The sequence below is a fragment of the Lottia gigantea genome, assembly GCF_000327385.1.
Source record: "Lottia gigantea unplaced genomic scaffold LOTGIsca_101, whole genome shotgun sequence".
Taxonomy (NCBI): domain Eukaryota; kingdom Metazoa; phylum Mollusca; class Gastropoda; family Lottiidae; genus Lottia; species Lottia gigantea.
The window spans coordinates 163,028-180,215 of NW_008706772.1; the positions used below are offsets into that span (position 1 = coordinate 163,028).

General features: G+C 30.7%; 1 protein-coding gene across 1 annotated transcript in view; it reads left to right on the plus strand.

Moving 5' to 3' along the window:
• The window catches only part of LOTGIDRAFT_135841 (hypothetical protein), a gene marked incomplete at both ends in the record, with an annotated part of 63,664 nt that extends 54,455 nt beyond the window's left edge, over nucleotides 1–9,209 (plus strand). Inside the window, 10 exons of the mRNA XM_009046412.1 lie at nucleotides 2,552–2,666; nucleotides 3,062–3,147; nucleotides 3,513–3,574; nucleotides 4,480–4,602; nucleotides 5,322–5,400; nucleotides 5,915–6,036; nucleotides 6,857–6,938; nucleotides 7,950–8,064; nucleotides 8,597–8,664; nucleotides 9,031–9,209. Of these exons, the coding sequence (XP_009044660.1) occupies nucleotides 2,552–2,666; nucleotides 3,062–3,147; nucleotides 3,513–3,574; nucleotides 4,480–4,602; nucleotides 5,322–5,400; nucleotides 5,915–6,036; nucleotides 6,857–6,938; nucleotides 7,950–8,064; nucleotides 8,597–8,664; nucleotides 9,031–9,209 (1,031 nt within the window). The remainder of the gene's footprint in view (nucleotides 1–2,551; nucleotides 2,667–3,061; nucleotides 3,148–3,512; nucleotides 3,575–4,479; nucleotides 4,603–5,321; nucleotides 5,401–5,914; nucleotides 6,037–6,856; nucleotides 6,939–7,949; nucleotides 8,065–8,596; nucleotides 8,665–9,030) is intronic.
• Nucleotides 9,210–17,188: the final 7,979 nt, after the last annotated feature.

Sequence of the window (17,188 nt, forward strand, 5' to 3'; positions counted from 1 at the left end):
GGCCAACTTGTTTTTTTTTTGTGACAAAAGGCGATACCTTTTATTCCATACAAAAGTTCGGATTTTTATAAGTTGTTATATGATATAACAATTGTTTTTACTGAAATTTTAGAAACTTTTCATAAGACGTTAACCATTTCTATCAACTATAATACCAAAAATCACAGTTATAAAGTTATAAATTAATATATATAGAAACATTTAATAAGACAGTGGACGCTAATCACTTCTATCAACTATATTACCAAATATCACAGTTATATAGTTATAAATTAATATATATAGAAACTTTTAATAAGACAGTGGACGCTAATCACTTCTATCAACTATATTACCAAATATCATAGTTATAAAGTTATAAATTAATATATATAGAAACTTTTTATAAGACAGTGGACACTAACCACTTCTATCAACTATATTACCAAATATCACAGTCATAAAGTTATAAATTAATATATATAGAAACATTTAATAAGACAGTGGACACTAACCACTTCTATCAACTATAATACCAAATATCATAGTTATAAAGTTATAAATTAATATATATAGAAACTTTTAATAAGACAGTGGACACTAACCACTTCTATCAACTATAATACCAAATATCACAGTTATAAAGTTATAAATTAATATATATAGAAACATTTAATAAGACAGTGGACACTAACCACTTCTATCAACTATAATACCAAATATCATAGTTATAAAGTTATAAATTAATATATATAGAAACTTTTAATAAGACAGTGGACACTAACCACTTCTATCAACTATAATACCAAATATCATAGTTATAAAGTTATAAATTAATATATATAGAAACTTTTAATAAGACAGTGGACACTAACCACTTCTATCAACTATATTACCAAATATCACAGTTATAAAGTTATGAATTAATATATATAGAAACTTTGAAGATTAAATGTTAATTTTTATCCCATTAACCCACATCATGATATGTATCGTAACATGCATCTGCTTTCATTACTCCCCAACATGCGTCTGCTTTCATTACTCCCCAACATGCGTCTGCTATCATTACTCCCCAACATGCGTCTGCTATTATTACTCCCCAACATGGAAATGATAAATTATGCAACATCCCATGGCAAGGAAAAAATTCATCTGCATCAACAAAATTTTTTGTGATAAAATTTAAAACTTCAGTCTGTAGATAAGACGTTAACCATTTCTATCAACTATATTACCAAATATCACAGTTATAAAGTTATGAATTAATATATATAGAAACTTTGAAGATTAAATGTTAATTTTTATCCCATTAATCCACATCATGATATGTATCGTAACATGCGTCTGCTTTAAATTATTACTCCCCAACATGGAAATGATAAATTATGCAACATCCCATGGCAAGGAAAAAATTCATCTGCATCAACAAAATTTTTTGTGATAAAATTTAAAACTTCAGTCTGTAGATTGACAAGTATATTTATTTAACTAAGAGAAAATGTAGTAAAAGAAATTATTTTAGGTTAATTTATCTTCTGCACATTCTACAGACGTGTGAAATTTGAGAATTGACATATTTATAAATGATGTATTATAAACAATAGTCATAGTAAATGTAAAAAGCATCATGGAATTATTTCAGTTGTGGCTCATTACATTTTTCCTTATTGTTTATTACAAAAACGTGCAGTGTACGAAGTTGTACTTACAGCTGTCTACTCTTTGACTACGTTGATCTTTGAATTGAATTTTTCTCTCATAGCATAAATATTAAAAATAAAATTTTCAACTGTATACCATCTATCGTAGAGTGTCTTCAGGTCCATAGAAATATGAGGTTCAGTGATTTTACATTTTAAGTAGAAACACTTCCCTTCCAGAAAATTCACATGAAAATGACCTCACTTTTCGGACTGAAAATTTCCCTCTGAGAAATCATGCTTGCAAATAATAACTTTTCCAGTGGTTAACATTTTGATCAACCCACAGATAATCTAAGACTCTCAGTAGTATTTTGTAGTTGATATTTCAATTCATAAGGAAATGATTGCCAAAATATTATTCAGTAAACATTGTAGTCAAGAGTAGGTTTCTCCTGTAGGTGAAGTGACTGATTTGGATGGTATTATGAATTTATTTCTTGTGAAATTATAGGCTATAGGCATTCAAGATTTCTTATAATGAAAAATTTGAAATGGCACATTTATTTTTATACACTCACATCTCTCCGCTGTCCGTCGGTCCGTCTACATTTGCTTGTAAACGCACTAAAATCTAGATTTTTTGATGAAATCAAATGAAATTCGGTATGTGTATACATATCCATAAAACGAAGATCAAGTTCGAATTTGAGCTATTTAGAGCAGAGTTATTACCCTTGCCCCAAAATCTTGAATATGCTATTACTCTCTTAGTTTTCAACCGATTTTGATGAAACTTACTGGATGTTTTGTGTTTACCATCTGCGTGCCGTGAAGGGCGTATATGGCTGTAGTCCACTATCTTGATATATATGACGGTCACAAATTAACGTTAAAGCATCCACTTACACTTGTTTTGTCTATTGCAGCCTGGGGTAATTTAGCTAATATCTGGAATGGTCAGAAAAGACTAGAAGAAGCTGAAATAGCATATAAACATGCATTGAGATATCGAGGCAATATGGCTGATGTCCATTATAATTTGTAAGTGTACTATTTTGTAGTTGTCAGATTTAATTATTTTATGCTGTATCTTCCCTAAATAGCTTCATTCATTAGGCCTATAGTAACACCAATGGCCCTAGAGCATTGAGGCCTTTAAATCATTAAGTCATCTTTCCTCAATATTGCAGTTAATACAGCTTAAAGTAAGTTTTGATAATCCCCAAAAACTGACTGAAGTATTAATACTTTTAGTATGTTGTGCTGGGTTTGTCAAGCTTCAGTGACTCAATTTGTTGCTTTTCTTGTATAATAGGGTTGTTTAAAATCAAATTTTAGCCAAGCAGCTTGCCTCATTTGTACCATGATTTAAGCAAAATTAATCATCAACAGAACAGAGGTCATCAGTTGGTTCATCATGTTTTTCTATATTTTAGGGGAATATTATTACAAGAACAGAAACGTTATGATGAAGCAGTAGAAAGTTACAATAAAGCTAAACATTTTAGACCTAGACTATCAAGTAAGTAGGCCACATGTACATGTAAAAAATGATTCAAGGAAAAATTTCATATGCAAGGGCAAGGACTTTGAGAGTCAGCTCTCTTCTACTTCCAATTTCAGGGCACAGATCAAAATCCTTCCATAGTGTGAATTCAATGAATTTCAATTTTTTGTTGTCAATCAGTAACTTGCAGAGACATGTAGAGGCAAATTTTATTGAGTCAAATCCACTCATGAAGTAAATAAAAATTGATTGAAAATTGTGCACTTCTGCTTGAAGACTAAAGAGTAGATAACTCTGATTGAAGACTAAAGGGAGATAACTCAATAATTGTTAGTTGTACTACAACTGTTTATTTATAAAGGTGTTGGTTGTATTTTCAGTGGCTTATTTAAATCTAGGGATAATATTTACTCTATTAGGCAAGGTCGAAGAAGCAGAAAAGGTAAATAAAGTTGGAAATAATCATTTAAGTTGAAATTAGTTTTAATTGTAATGTGAACCCTCTATAGTAAATACATGGTGTTTAAATTGTCATGCTATCTTACTTATCTTAGTTTTTATTTGGAAGATTTAGGTTTATGTAAAGAATTGTGCCTATTTAAATGCAAAATAGATTTTCTTTCTTAAACCTTAATTATATTCTGATAAACGTTTCGAATTAAATCCTTTATTCCTTAAAGATGGGTTCCCTTATTTTTATTTATGACAATGAAATTGCTAATACTTATATGAATATAGAGATGTTCTAATGACTTAAAAAAATACCAGTTTGTCTCACATGTCCATAATTATTTCATAATTAGCTTGATTAGAAGAGAATTTCCAGAATTTCATTGAGTGACAGATCAAGAAAAGTCAAAAAGTCTCTTTTTTGTATATCCAGACTGTACTTACATGGACATTTATGATTGGTTAAAACTCTTAATTATATGCAATAAGAACATAATGATATGATTAAGAATACATGCTAATTCATTACAAACACCAATTAATCAAATAGTTTGCTTAATTTAAAACTAAAAAAATAAGGAAACCCATCTTTAATTGTATACAGGAAATTTACTTAATTTACTTCTGAAAAGATTCTGTTTGTTTCAATTCTGGCCTCAGTTGAACGGTAAAGAACCAGATTAGGTCACATTCGAACTTTTCTCTTCTATTTCAGCCATTTAGAACTCTCTCTGCATACTATTTTATTGTCACACGTGGAACGCGTTCTGAGCTGAACTCCATGAACCCTGCATGTGCAGAACTCACCTATCGAGCGGGTCCTCGCAAGCAGGTTGCATTAAACATATGCCCTGTCTGGACTTGACAGTGTTATGATTTAAAATGTGTTTATTATAGATATATAAACATTGTGCAGAATTAGATACATCTGGTTTAAAAGATCCCAGACTACATGAATCAACTAAGATATCCTGTTTATATAATTTGGGTAGATTATATACAGAACAAGACAGATTAAAGGTATTTTGATAGAATATGGTGTTGACATGACTATATTTCTTATACTTGTTTCAAGTGTAGTGGCTCTTGTTTCTCAAAAATATCTTGGAACTTGAAAATGTTAGTTTAAATGGACACTTGCGTAATTTTTTTGACCAATCATATCTTAAGCTCAAAAGCGGGAATTTGTTTTTAGCTAAGCCAATCAGTAATAGTGTTCACAGGTACAGTCGAAATTTGAGCCTTCAAATCCATGTGTGTCTAGAATTATTTGTGTTTGAAAGTAAGACATCTATAGGAATAGGAAAAGAAATTCCTTGTTTGAGATATTTTTTTAAGGAATTAAGCGATTTACGTACAGTTTGAGTACTTCTGAAGACTATATTTCCATATATTCAAGTCTCAAATCAACCCCACAAAGTTGGCGCCTGTCCCTTGAAGTTTAAAATTTTATGATTAAGATTAAGAAATTTTTTTGTCTTAGTTTGGGAAATGCAATTTGTCCAAATACAAATTTCGAACAATGATAAAAACATGAAAATTACAGAGCGATTGATTTTCAAAAATTATGAATTTCTTCAATCCAATGAAGTTCCAAAACCTTATCATTTTGTTTCATATTTTTTCCGTGGGTGTCTCCAAAAGCAAGAGAAGGAAAGAGAAAGAATCCTGCAAAAATTTTTTATCATATTTTAAATGGTTGGAATTCATGTCATGCCTGTTTCAATATTTTGTTTAAGGAAGCTGTAGAATACTATCATATAGCTTTAGAGAGAAGACCTAGTCATTATGCACCACAAAGTTTATTCAATATGTTAGGTAAGTCACTAGAACCTTCAGTACCTATCTATTTATTAATTTTAGCTTTATAATAGATACTTTGATTTGATGGTGCTCAATTTCATCTGTCCATATAACTTTTAAGAATTGAAATTAAGCATCCTGTTCACATACAATTCTGTAAACACTTATCAGCATTTTTATATACAATCATGACAGTCTAAACTTCCATTAAACAGTTTTATTGAAAACCAGAAAAGATTTTTTTATACCTTAAATTGAGCACTATCAGTTTATAGAAGATAGATAGAAGACCATTCATTTAATATTTTTTGTCACTTGGTTGATTTTTTTACTATATCAACTACACTTTCAATGTATTCATTTCTTCTGTCATGGTGGGTGAGGAAGCAGTCTAAAATGCAATACTTGCCCACTTTTTGAAAATACCTAATGCCACTCAGCCTTTGAGTAAATGATCCTTAAAACACATGTGTTCGTATTCCTCATATACTACATGTAAGCTCTTGTCAAATTGAGTATTTTATTGTAGGTGAAGCGTATGTTAAAATGAATGAATTTGATGAGGGTGCTAAATGGTTTAAAGAAGCTTTAAAATCTAAACCTGACCACATTCCAGCTCATTTAACTATGGGAAAATTGTTACAGAGAAAGGTAATTTTCATTACATATATTTACAATGGTCTTGTGGTTGAAGACAAGATACACATCCAAAAAGCTATTACTGGTGTGTTTTGAAAAATTAGAAATTCTCTTAACGATCTTAGCGCTAGGCATCATATCATGAATACGGGTTTTGACATGGTCTTATTAACCTGTATTAAACTAAGCCCACTACTGTTCGTTTTGGGGGCGTGGAAATTTAGATTGTTGTCATTTAAATCTGACCAATCAGATCGGTAGAACAGAAACACAACATCTCTTTGCCGCCATCCGTTTGTAGAGATAAGAACACATTCTTTCCAAATTAATTTTCCAAAGTAAGGTTTGATTTTCTTTAGGCTTCATTCTTTAACAAAAATCTTACTCAATTCAAATATGTATGGCACGCTGCTTTCATTTTGTTTATATTCACAAACAAAGCATCATAACGAGTGATTTGTCTTGATTGGCTGAAATTTGCAACCAATACAGTAGAGCGAATTTTGATTGGACAATATTTTGCTATGAATACGTAATTTTTCTCACTTGTGTTATCACGCCCCCGAGGAAGTATGATGAAGGATGTCTAACAGTCTTAACTTCCAAAACTGTTTTTAGGATAACCTTCTGAAAATATGTTAAGTGGCTTGTGAACTCAATAGAGGCCATAGTTGTAGAGTGGTGTTTTAATATCCACAAGATGTCTGATGTGTTTGAATTTGAGCATGATTTCAATAAATTTTGACAAAGTTACAGCCCTTGATGTAGATATTTTAAAAGTGTTGTGTAATTTGAAAGTTTGTTTTGTTTGATTTGTTTAATTATATTATAGAACAAGATGGCTGAAGCTGAACAATGGTTTAAAAAAGCTTTAAAAATAGATAAAGGTGATGTTTCTGTACTACATCATTATGGTAAGTTTAACTTGATATATTTGTCAAAATATTTGCTTTCAAGCTGTAGGAGCATAATTTTCTGAATTCAAGACCAGAACAGGATGCAAACGATGCCATATTTTCATTGTGCATTTTTTCTGACTTGCGTAAGAACCACACGTCAGTTTTTTTGAAAGAGAGCTGAAACTGCGCAGTATAGTATGTCAAGTTAAGTCAAGTAGCTCTGACTTAAAAAGTAGCCAGTACCATCTATTGTAACATGAATCAACTCTCAAAAGCATTTGCCATGGCATCAGAAATTTTCTTACCTTAAGGAGGATTCCAACCCAAAGCACTAAATTGCTTAGTAGACAACAATCTAACTCTCTATGAACTGATGTCTTCCACTCCCATTTTAAACTGTTTCATTTATATCAACTGAAAGTGAAAATTTTGACAAAATAACAAATAAAAATAAAATTTGCGAAGTTTCGTACTGAAAATGTTTTGGCAAATTAAGCAAACAATGAAAGCTTAAGGCATTGAAAATTTTTCAAATTTTTCAAGCATGTGTAACTTGTCCATTAAAAGATCGACATCACTGGAGCCCATGTGAAACTCTATTTTAGTTTTTTGCGACGTTTTATAGCACAGTGGTTTTTGACATTTTCTTGGTTACGTTGAGCAAATGGTGGCTGTGGGTTCCAATCTTGATCGGCGTGTGAAATTCTGGTGATCTTGAGTTAGTCATCTTCACTCATAATTCCAGTTGACCCAGCTGTCGTTTTATAGCACAGTGGTTTTTGACATTTTCTTGGTTACGTTGAGCAAATGGTGGCTGTGGGTTCCAATCTTGATCGGCGTGTGAAATTCTGGTGATCTTGAGTTAGTCATCTTCACTCATAATTCCAGTTGACCCAGCTGTAAATGGGTATGGAAAATCTGGGAAATATAAATGCCTAAAGGTTTGACCAAGGACTAGATGGTAGAAAGGATCTTTAACTGTGAACCTAAGTTATTATCCTTGTAAAATATAGTTGTTTCTTTCAGCCCAGTATTTAAGTGAGTGTAATCGTGATAAAGAATCAGCTGATATGTATAGACAAGCTATCATACTAGCTAGTCATGATTTTGAATTGTTATTTAATGCTGCCAATATCTTCAGGTAGGCATCTATATAACTTCTTATCTTAACCTTTAACTGCCTGTAAGGAGCCACGGCTCAGTGAGTTAGACACTTGCTCATTAACCTGAATGTCCAGGGTTCATTCCCGGCATAGGTCGAGATAATACCTTTGGATTTTTCAACCCGGTTTCCCCTTGTCAGTGATGCAGGGGCTGACATAGAAAAAGCGTCTAGTCGTTCGGATGGGACAATAAACCGAGGCCCCGTGTGCTACAGGCTGTGCACGTTAAAGATCCCTCGACAGTTGGAAATCGAAAAAAAGCAGGCTAATACCGCTGTCCTGGCAAAATTTCCCTCATTGCACCCTACATAGCATTGCCCGTCTTCATTAGCCCACATGGTGCAGAAAAGTAGGACGTAAAACTCCATTCATTTCATTTTCATTTTAACTGCCTGTAGCCAAAGATAAACTTGAAGACAGGATCATCAAGAATCAAACTTGTTATTTTGTATAATATGAACGTTTCTTTATTTCTATTAATTTTATATGAATTATTGGTGTATTTTGTAGACAAATTGGTAGTAATCTAGAAGCTGAGGAAATGTATAGAAAAGCTGTAAAACTTAGACCAAATGTAAGTGTGGTTTGAAAATGTTGGACCTTAAACTTAATATCCCAGAGATCAACGAGATTTTGCTCTTTTACATTACACAAATAATAATGAAAAATAATAATTATGGATCTCATTAATTTCAATTTCTTGAAAAATCTATTAATTTCAGAAAACATTTTTTTGTTTTTTTTGGGGGTTTTAAGTACCTAATATTATATTTTTTTTTGCCACTTTTTTCTACATGTAACAGTACTTGGTGTTGCTGAATTATGTCCTTGGCCTGTTCATTCGTAATTTCAATTATATTATATAACAACCACTTTCAACTTATCCTCTCCCATTTTTTCAAAATTACAACAATAACATATTTTTCCATGTATTTTGCAGGTAGCCACAGCTCATATGAACCTAGGTGCCATGTTACATATTAATGAGAAATTAGAAGAAGCAGAGAAGAGTTATTTACAGGCTTTAAAATTAAAACCAGATGATAATCTAACTATTAATAATCTGAATAAATTAAGAAACAGAATGACACAAAAAGGTGCTATAGGAAATGATAAGCATTAAAAGTGCTTTGATTGTTAAGAATTTTTGGGATGTGGGTTTCTGCTTAATGCAATAAAATGGAATGTGTTCAAATGGAAATTTCTTTACCTGTTTGGGCTAATGAGGATGTGCATCTCCATGCTGTGTGCAATGAGGGAAATTAAGCCAGGACAGGGACATTAGCTTACTCTATTTCGATTTCCAACTGTTGAGGGATCTTTAACATACAGCCTGTAGCACACAGAGCCTGTGTTTTTGTCCCATCTGAAGGACTAGACACTTTTTCCATGTCACCTGCATCACTGATAGGGGAAACAGGGTGGAAACATCTGAAGACTAGTTCAGATAGAGTGAGGATATTTTTGTATCAAGAATGTTCCAGATTGAAGCATTACTTTTTGGTGGCCTAAAATCAGAAATTCCATGTAATTTTAAACATTGCATTAAGTGGAACACCAGCCTAAAATATATTTTGTTAATTATTATTTTTGTTAATTATTGTTAAGTTTGAATTTTACCAACAAATTGTATATTTTCTTGTAAATTTCAGAATTCTTACATTTGTTAGTGACATGGTTTTGGTTGTCATTTTTATATCTTTTTTCTTAAAATCATTGGTGCTTTGATCTTATTCTGTCAAATTTTTATTGAATTTTTTTATTCCAAATCTTGTTTCATGTTTTAAGTGCTTTTAATACATGTATATATATATCTACATTTTAATTTCTTTTTTAAAAGTTAATTTGTGTCTTGAAAATATTTGAAAAATTTTGTACAAAACATAATATTAGTGCTATTAAGGAATTTGACTTAGGATCTGAAAAATCTAGATTCAATAGATAAACCAAGTACTAACGATCTGAACCGCAAAACGACACCGGAAGTCCAAAACAATATTTTGGCAAAATATTGGAAGTAGCACAAGAATCTGTTAATTTTGAAGCATATTTACAGGATTTTCATTCGTTAGGTTTAGATATTCAGTTTAAGAGTATATGCTAATCTAGATTAAATACGGTACATAAACCAAGTACTAATAATCTGAACCACAAAATGAATCCGGAAATCCAAAACAATATTTTGGTGAAACATTGGAAGTAGCAAAAGAATCTGATAATTTTTGAAGCATATTTATAGGAATTTAATTTTTAAGATTTAGATATTTGAATTAAGAGTATATGCTAATCTAGATTAAATAACTTGAAATATCTATACAAGAGTCATAGTTCCGCACTTTTTGAAAAGATTCTCCTCAGTTTCCAAAAAGAAAATTTCCTTGAACTTTTGAAGCTAATCTAAGTTAAATAAAATAGATATTTGTATGGAAAGAATTTTGATTCTCTCTGTGAGATTTAACTTAAAATTAATGCACACAATTTATGTTTAGATCTGATACGAAAGTTAATGAATATAAAAATTTTGATTGTTCTTTTGAAAGTCTTTAAGATGGAAATTTAATTTTCTAGGTCAGTCAAAACATGTGTGAGAACCAAATTAATTGAAATGACCATATCTAAGATCTGTGATATATCACATTATAAACATTGTCTCCTTTTTGTATAGACGTATTATTACATATATTTAAGAGATTCCATAATTTTAATATCAACAGACGGCAAAGTTTCTTCTGTGCCTTTTATTTGGGAGGTCTACTGTCAATCATATTCTGATTATCTGAAAGGGTTGGAGGTTGATTCGCAGCAATTTCCTTTAAAGGAATACTACATAAATTTGATAATTTTAAACTTGGCCAATAAGAGCATATATTCATCAGTAGATATACCTGGTGTCATAAATAACATAACAGAATCCTTATAAAATCTGATAAATCCAAAAAACTTAGTAATTATCCATAAATATGCAGTTAACTATTGAAAAACATTAAGATTAAACGTTTTTCAATAATAACTTAGTTTTAAGAATTTTCCAATTTTCCAGATTTTACAGGGATTGTGTTGTAACTTTATGACACCAGGTAGGTTCACTGATGAATATATACTCATATTGACCATTCTTGAGAACTTAAATTTTATGTTCATTCTTTGAGACATTTGTTTAACTTCCATATGGAAAGTGTTTTAGGTACCAATCATTGGATATTAGCCTACTAATGCCACCATCGGTACAATAGTGTACTTATTATGGCATTGGTCAACTCTATGTTGGCATGGAAACCAGTAGCATCAAATGCTTTTAATTATGCCATGTGACCTTTTTTTTGAAAATCTAAAAGGCCATTTTAGTTTTTATTCATTTATACAAAAATTGAGACCCATGACTTACTTCTTTTTTGAATGTTTTAGGAGAACTGTCTATATGTTTTGAATGACTGAGCTTCATGAATTTGTATGTTAGATAATAAGCCCTTGAGGCTAAATACAGAAATAGAATTCAAATAGAATATATTAAAATTGTGCATCGTGTGTATTGATGTATGAAGTTATATAATTGGTGTAATTTCTTTGTTATGGCTGCCAGTGAAGTGTAAAATTTGATCATGGATATATGTATATTCATTTGTGTGAAAGAAACCCTATAATTCCTTGTCTATATTTTATCTATATTGTATTTGGTTGCTGTATAGTATTTGTTGTTTATTTATAGATTTTACAGGGGTCCTATCAAGTCCTATCTTAGAGTCTTAGATCGAGTTTGGGTTGATGAAAATTTTAACCAATAATTGAAAAACAGTGGCGAAATTACCTTATAATTTTTTTGGCCATGGTGTGGTCATTTGCTAGAGGCATTTCTGGAAGGAAAGGTTGTTTATTTCAAATATGATTATGAGACCCTGTTTTTATGGATTCAGTCATTTTAAGACAAAAAAAAAAATTTTTAATTCAGTAATTAGAATTTTTGAGAGTTGTATTCTACATTAACATTGCTTCCTTATACATTATATACAAAGACCATAGATTTTCATTTTGTGAATTGCTTTTGGTTTGTTGTGATTTAATGTGTATGTATTTTAGGAAAGGTTACTAAATTCTAAAATTGGAAAGTACATAAATGGTATATACATACAGAAACACAGTGGTTAAGCTTGGATATTTACTTTCTTCATCAAAATGGCTTGTATTGACTTCAATTCACTGTGTAGTGGGACTAATCTACTTTATTTCAAGGTAGTTTAAGTAGTGTTTAGCAAAAGTCCTGCTTAAATAGTTTTGCTACCTTTTCTCCCCTTAAAGAAAATAGACTGATCTGTCTTGATTAGTTCTTCTGTGACATATTAAAACTAATCTAATCAAGTTGATGGGCATCTGCAGTTTTATGAAGTTATCAGCATAATCCATACACATACACACCTAGTATTAAGCAATAAATAATATCTAAATAGCATATTTCATATGAAATCCAGAATTTTCCAAAAAATATGATTCCACAGTATTAAGATAGCTTTCTATCTATATATCTGCATAATATATATTAGTGTATATGTGTCAAATTTGGGTGGAGTTTGATTGGTTTGTTCTGAACATGTGCTATATGTTCTCATTCTGACATTTATTCCATGAATCCCTTATGTGCAGAACTCGCCAATCGAGCGGCCCCTTGTAGATCTTGGAGGATATTTGTGAAATATAAACATTGTGCCATTCTAACATGTAACCCAATAATTTAGGAATGCATGTCTTGAAGAAATCTTTTTGTTCAATAAAAATTTACTGATTTTAAGTTATTGCTTACAAGGAAAATGACTTCCCACTGAATTATATTTTTAGTGCATAATATATATTGAGTATTGGGGCTATTTAAACTGAACAAATGAATTCTTAATATTTATTATAATTTAGTTTTTATTTTTCTTTTCATTGCTTCATGACAAAATTTGAAATCTCAAAAAAATAAATCATTATTATGTTATTATATGTCTTATTTCTTTAGTTGTCTCTGTATTTAGGTTAACGGAACAGAATATACCAATACAGTTTGAAGAATTAAAGGAATACTGCCACTTGCGATGACCAAAATATTAAAATAACATTTGCGAAAATGAGTCTTAAAATCAGTGGACTTACCTGGTGTTATAACTATACAATAGAATGCGATAAATCCAAAAAACTAAGTAACAATCTAATTACAGATGATGTTGAAAAGTTTTTGGAATTTTTTTCGTTATTTTTCAAGAGAATTGGAATATCAGCCTCAAAATAGTACTGATAGTTTTAGAATATCTTTGCGTTGGTAAAAATAAGATCTTTTGTAAGTTTACATCGAAAAGAAACACAATTCTCTCTTAGAAATTTCAACAAAAAAAAGTCACAAATTTTGTAAAAACAAATTTACCAGTTTGTTAGCTGGACTGATACAGAAATCTGTGCACCATCCTCAGAATCTCCTTCAGGCTAGCAGCTCACTAAACTATATTTAGTATAGGATAATGACCAAGATCCTGTAATGGTGATCAAGAACCAAACTATGTATAACTAAAGAACAAAAGGCTACAACAAGATGTTTAATTTGTGTTGAAATGTTATATTTATATCTCCTAAAACTGTCTTAACGGTCCAGCTAGATTATCAAATAATTCCTTTTGTTATACTTTTCAGTAGTACAGCTTGCCTAACCATACCAATCATCAAAGAACTGTATAAGGAACTACAACGTCATTTCCCTGATATATTCCAAAAAAAATTAGTTAAAGCATTTAAACGTAATAAGAATTTGAATGACATTTTAGTCCACGGAAGATTAAAAGCCATAACAACCTAGATTTTTTTTTTTTTATTTTAGATTCGAATTAATAAATATTTACAGATACTCCTTCCCATTTAATCGTTTTATATTTCTCCTTATATTTTTGATTTATAGAATGTTGGTTACCAAAATAAAAAACTACGATCTCCAGTAAGCCTTTCATACTTTTTTGATTTTATCTGATATTCTAAGATTTTAATGATCATTATTATTACTTTTTGTCGTTGAATGAGATGAATTTTCACCTCATCCTGTGCTAAATTTCGTAAAAGTCTCTAAATAATAAAGAATGCAAATTACATATTAGCAGATTTAATCACAAATTGCAGGCATTATATAGCACATTTACAACAAAAATATACAAAATTTGATTGATGATGGACACAAAAACTTCTCAATTGTTAAATTCTTTTACATGATTTGAAATTGGAAAGAAAACCTGTCACATAATAGTTTGACTTAAGAAATTGCACTGTCTATAATTAAACATTATTTGAAAGTATAGGAAAGGAAATATATTGAAATGAAAATGATGAGAATCAATCAAGATTTGTGAAGATGATTACAAGATAAAACAACTCATCAAGATATTAACTACCAGTGTGTAATCTCATTAATCTTTTAATCCTTCTAACAACAGCTTCAGTAAATCCAAAATGTGTTCTACTCTTCACATACACCTAAAAAAATTAAGAATTCATTATGATTCAAGTTGTTTACTGACATATAAAAGAGAAAACAGGGAAACCAAAGAGGAAATCACCAGAGCTAGGATTCTTAGGGAGAGAGGGGTAATACGATTTTAACAGAAGCTGGTCAAAATCAACAAGTTTCGGACTAACAAAATAGTAACTGATCAAACAAAAAAATATATAAATCAATCAGCACTTACTTGGTTGATTTCCTGTATCTTTTTAAATAGTGATTCATTTATAATATTAGGTGATGTTTGTTTTAATATTTCTATTTCTTCTTTAGTAACACCATATAAACTATCAGTATCTGATATAGACCTGTTATTATAATCTGGTTCTAGTATACTATTGGTTCCTGTTAGATCTAAAATGGATAAAAATATAGTTTTATATCTTATTTTTTAGACATCTGACCGAGCGCCACAAACCATTTCTCATGCTGAACTTAGTTTTTACCCAAATTCATAATTCCCCTTCGCATCATGAAAAGGTCCAATTTGATAATGCTAGGAAACATTGTGTCCTAAGGAATAGATTGATATATTTTTTCTTTGATACAATCAGAGTTATGCACCTGTAGTAGCTGCTTCAAAATTGAGTAGAATCTCAGCTAAGTATGGAAAAGGTTTGTGGCACTTGGGCTAATGAAGATGGGCAATGCCATGCAGTGTACAATGAGCAAAATTATGCCAAGGCAGCCACATTAGTCTACAATTTTTCTTTCTCCGACTGTCAAGGAATCTTTGAGTAAATTGGAAGGTAAACAATGAATATGTATATATATAAAAAATATTAAATATTAGTTTAAATATTATTTATAATCAGGTCCCATTTCTGAATTTTGCAAAAAATTGGGCAAATCAAGGGACAAGCTTGTCTACATGCAAAATCATCAGCCTAATGATGTCATACAAAATTACTGAATAAAAAGTTATAACTTAGTGGACTCTCCAAAGGGGAAGATGAGTAATAAAACCTGAAACAATCAAGTCAAAATTGATGGTGAAGGAATAATTAAATTTGAAAACACAGAATACCTACCCTGTAAACGTCGTATTTGAGTCTGGCGTTTTATATGTGATTGGTATATTTGTGGTTGTTGAGAAACAGGAATACAATGTAATAGATAATATTCTAGATGTCTCCAAATAATAAATAAACAGTTCTCTATAATAACTGATTATTGTAGTTAAGGCTCTATAATGACAGGAGTTAGCCTTAACCTTCTAAATATTAAGATACATATAAAGATATACCAGAAATGAAAATTGTTTACAATAAATCAAGTTTTTATGTATATTGCAAGAGTACGGAAGCATATTAGAGCCATTCATTTTTTTTTTTTGAATTTTCAAGTCAGTATGTTAAATTTTCTTCCGTAACTGCTCAAAAATTTATTGAATTTTGTTTTTTCATGTGTTAGAAAAATATTTGTTATTTTTTCTTCTCGGTTTGAAAGTTTAGTAACTTTTTAAATAAGTCATCTATATCCTCATTCAGGTAACAGCTATAAAGGGTACTGAAAATCCAAATACTATGACTACCAACAACTACCTAGTTGAATCCGCTGGAAGCAAACGTTAACTTGTCATCTAACAACCAACCAACCAGAAAGGATCAATAAAGAAATGGTTGTAATTTTAGGCAAGCAATTCTTAATTCCATTGTTCATGTTCATGTATACATGTGCACACAATTCTTTTTAGCATGGTAGCATTGTTAAAGCTATACTACCTCTTCAGTTCATCAGTGGACTTTCCTGGTGTCAAAACTATACGCCTGAATCTCTCAATAATCCAATAAATCCATTAAACTAAGTAATTTAGAAACATGCTTAGAAGTGTGTTTAATAATTATTTAGTTTAATGGATATATCATCTTATATAGAGATTCTATTCTTTAGTCATGTCTAATTGATAAATCCAACTAGGGAATATATACACTTGATAACCAAGTTTGAGACTTTCAATTTTATGAGGTAGTATTCCTTTAAGAATTTTGAGAAAATTATGTTTGAAAGAAGGACAGAAAAAAAAGATAGCTTGCCAGGCAATGTAACATACGCCCACTGGCAGCTGACAGAAATGATTAAACAGTCTTTAGTGACTACAGGGTTGCACAATATAGCTAATAGAGTGAAACGTCAAGTCAGACACCATATTTCGGTGAAATATTATCCGATCATCGCGAAAATCGATAGGGATCATCTTCATAATGACATTGACAAACAAAATAAAAATCAAAAGAATCTGTAAAGAATTGTAGCCTGTAGAGTGAGCACGAGTTGCACAATATAGCTAATAGAGTAAAACGTCAGGTCAGACACGATATTTCGGTGAAAAATTATCCGATCATCATGAAAATCGATAGATCATCATGAAAATCAATAGGGATCATCTTCATAACGACATAGACATACAAAATAAAAATCAAAAGAATCTGTAAAAAATTGTAGCCTGTAGAGTGAGCACGAGTTGCACAATATAGCTAATAGAGAAAAACGTCAAGTCAGACACGATATTTCGGTGAAAATTATCCGATCATCACGAAAATCAATAGGGATTATCTTCATAATGACATTGACACACAAAATAAAATCCAAAG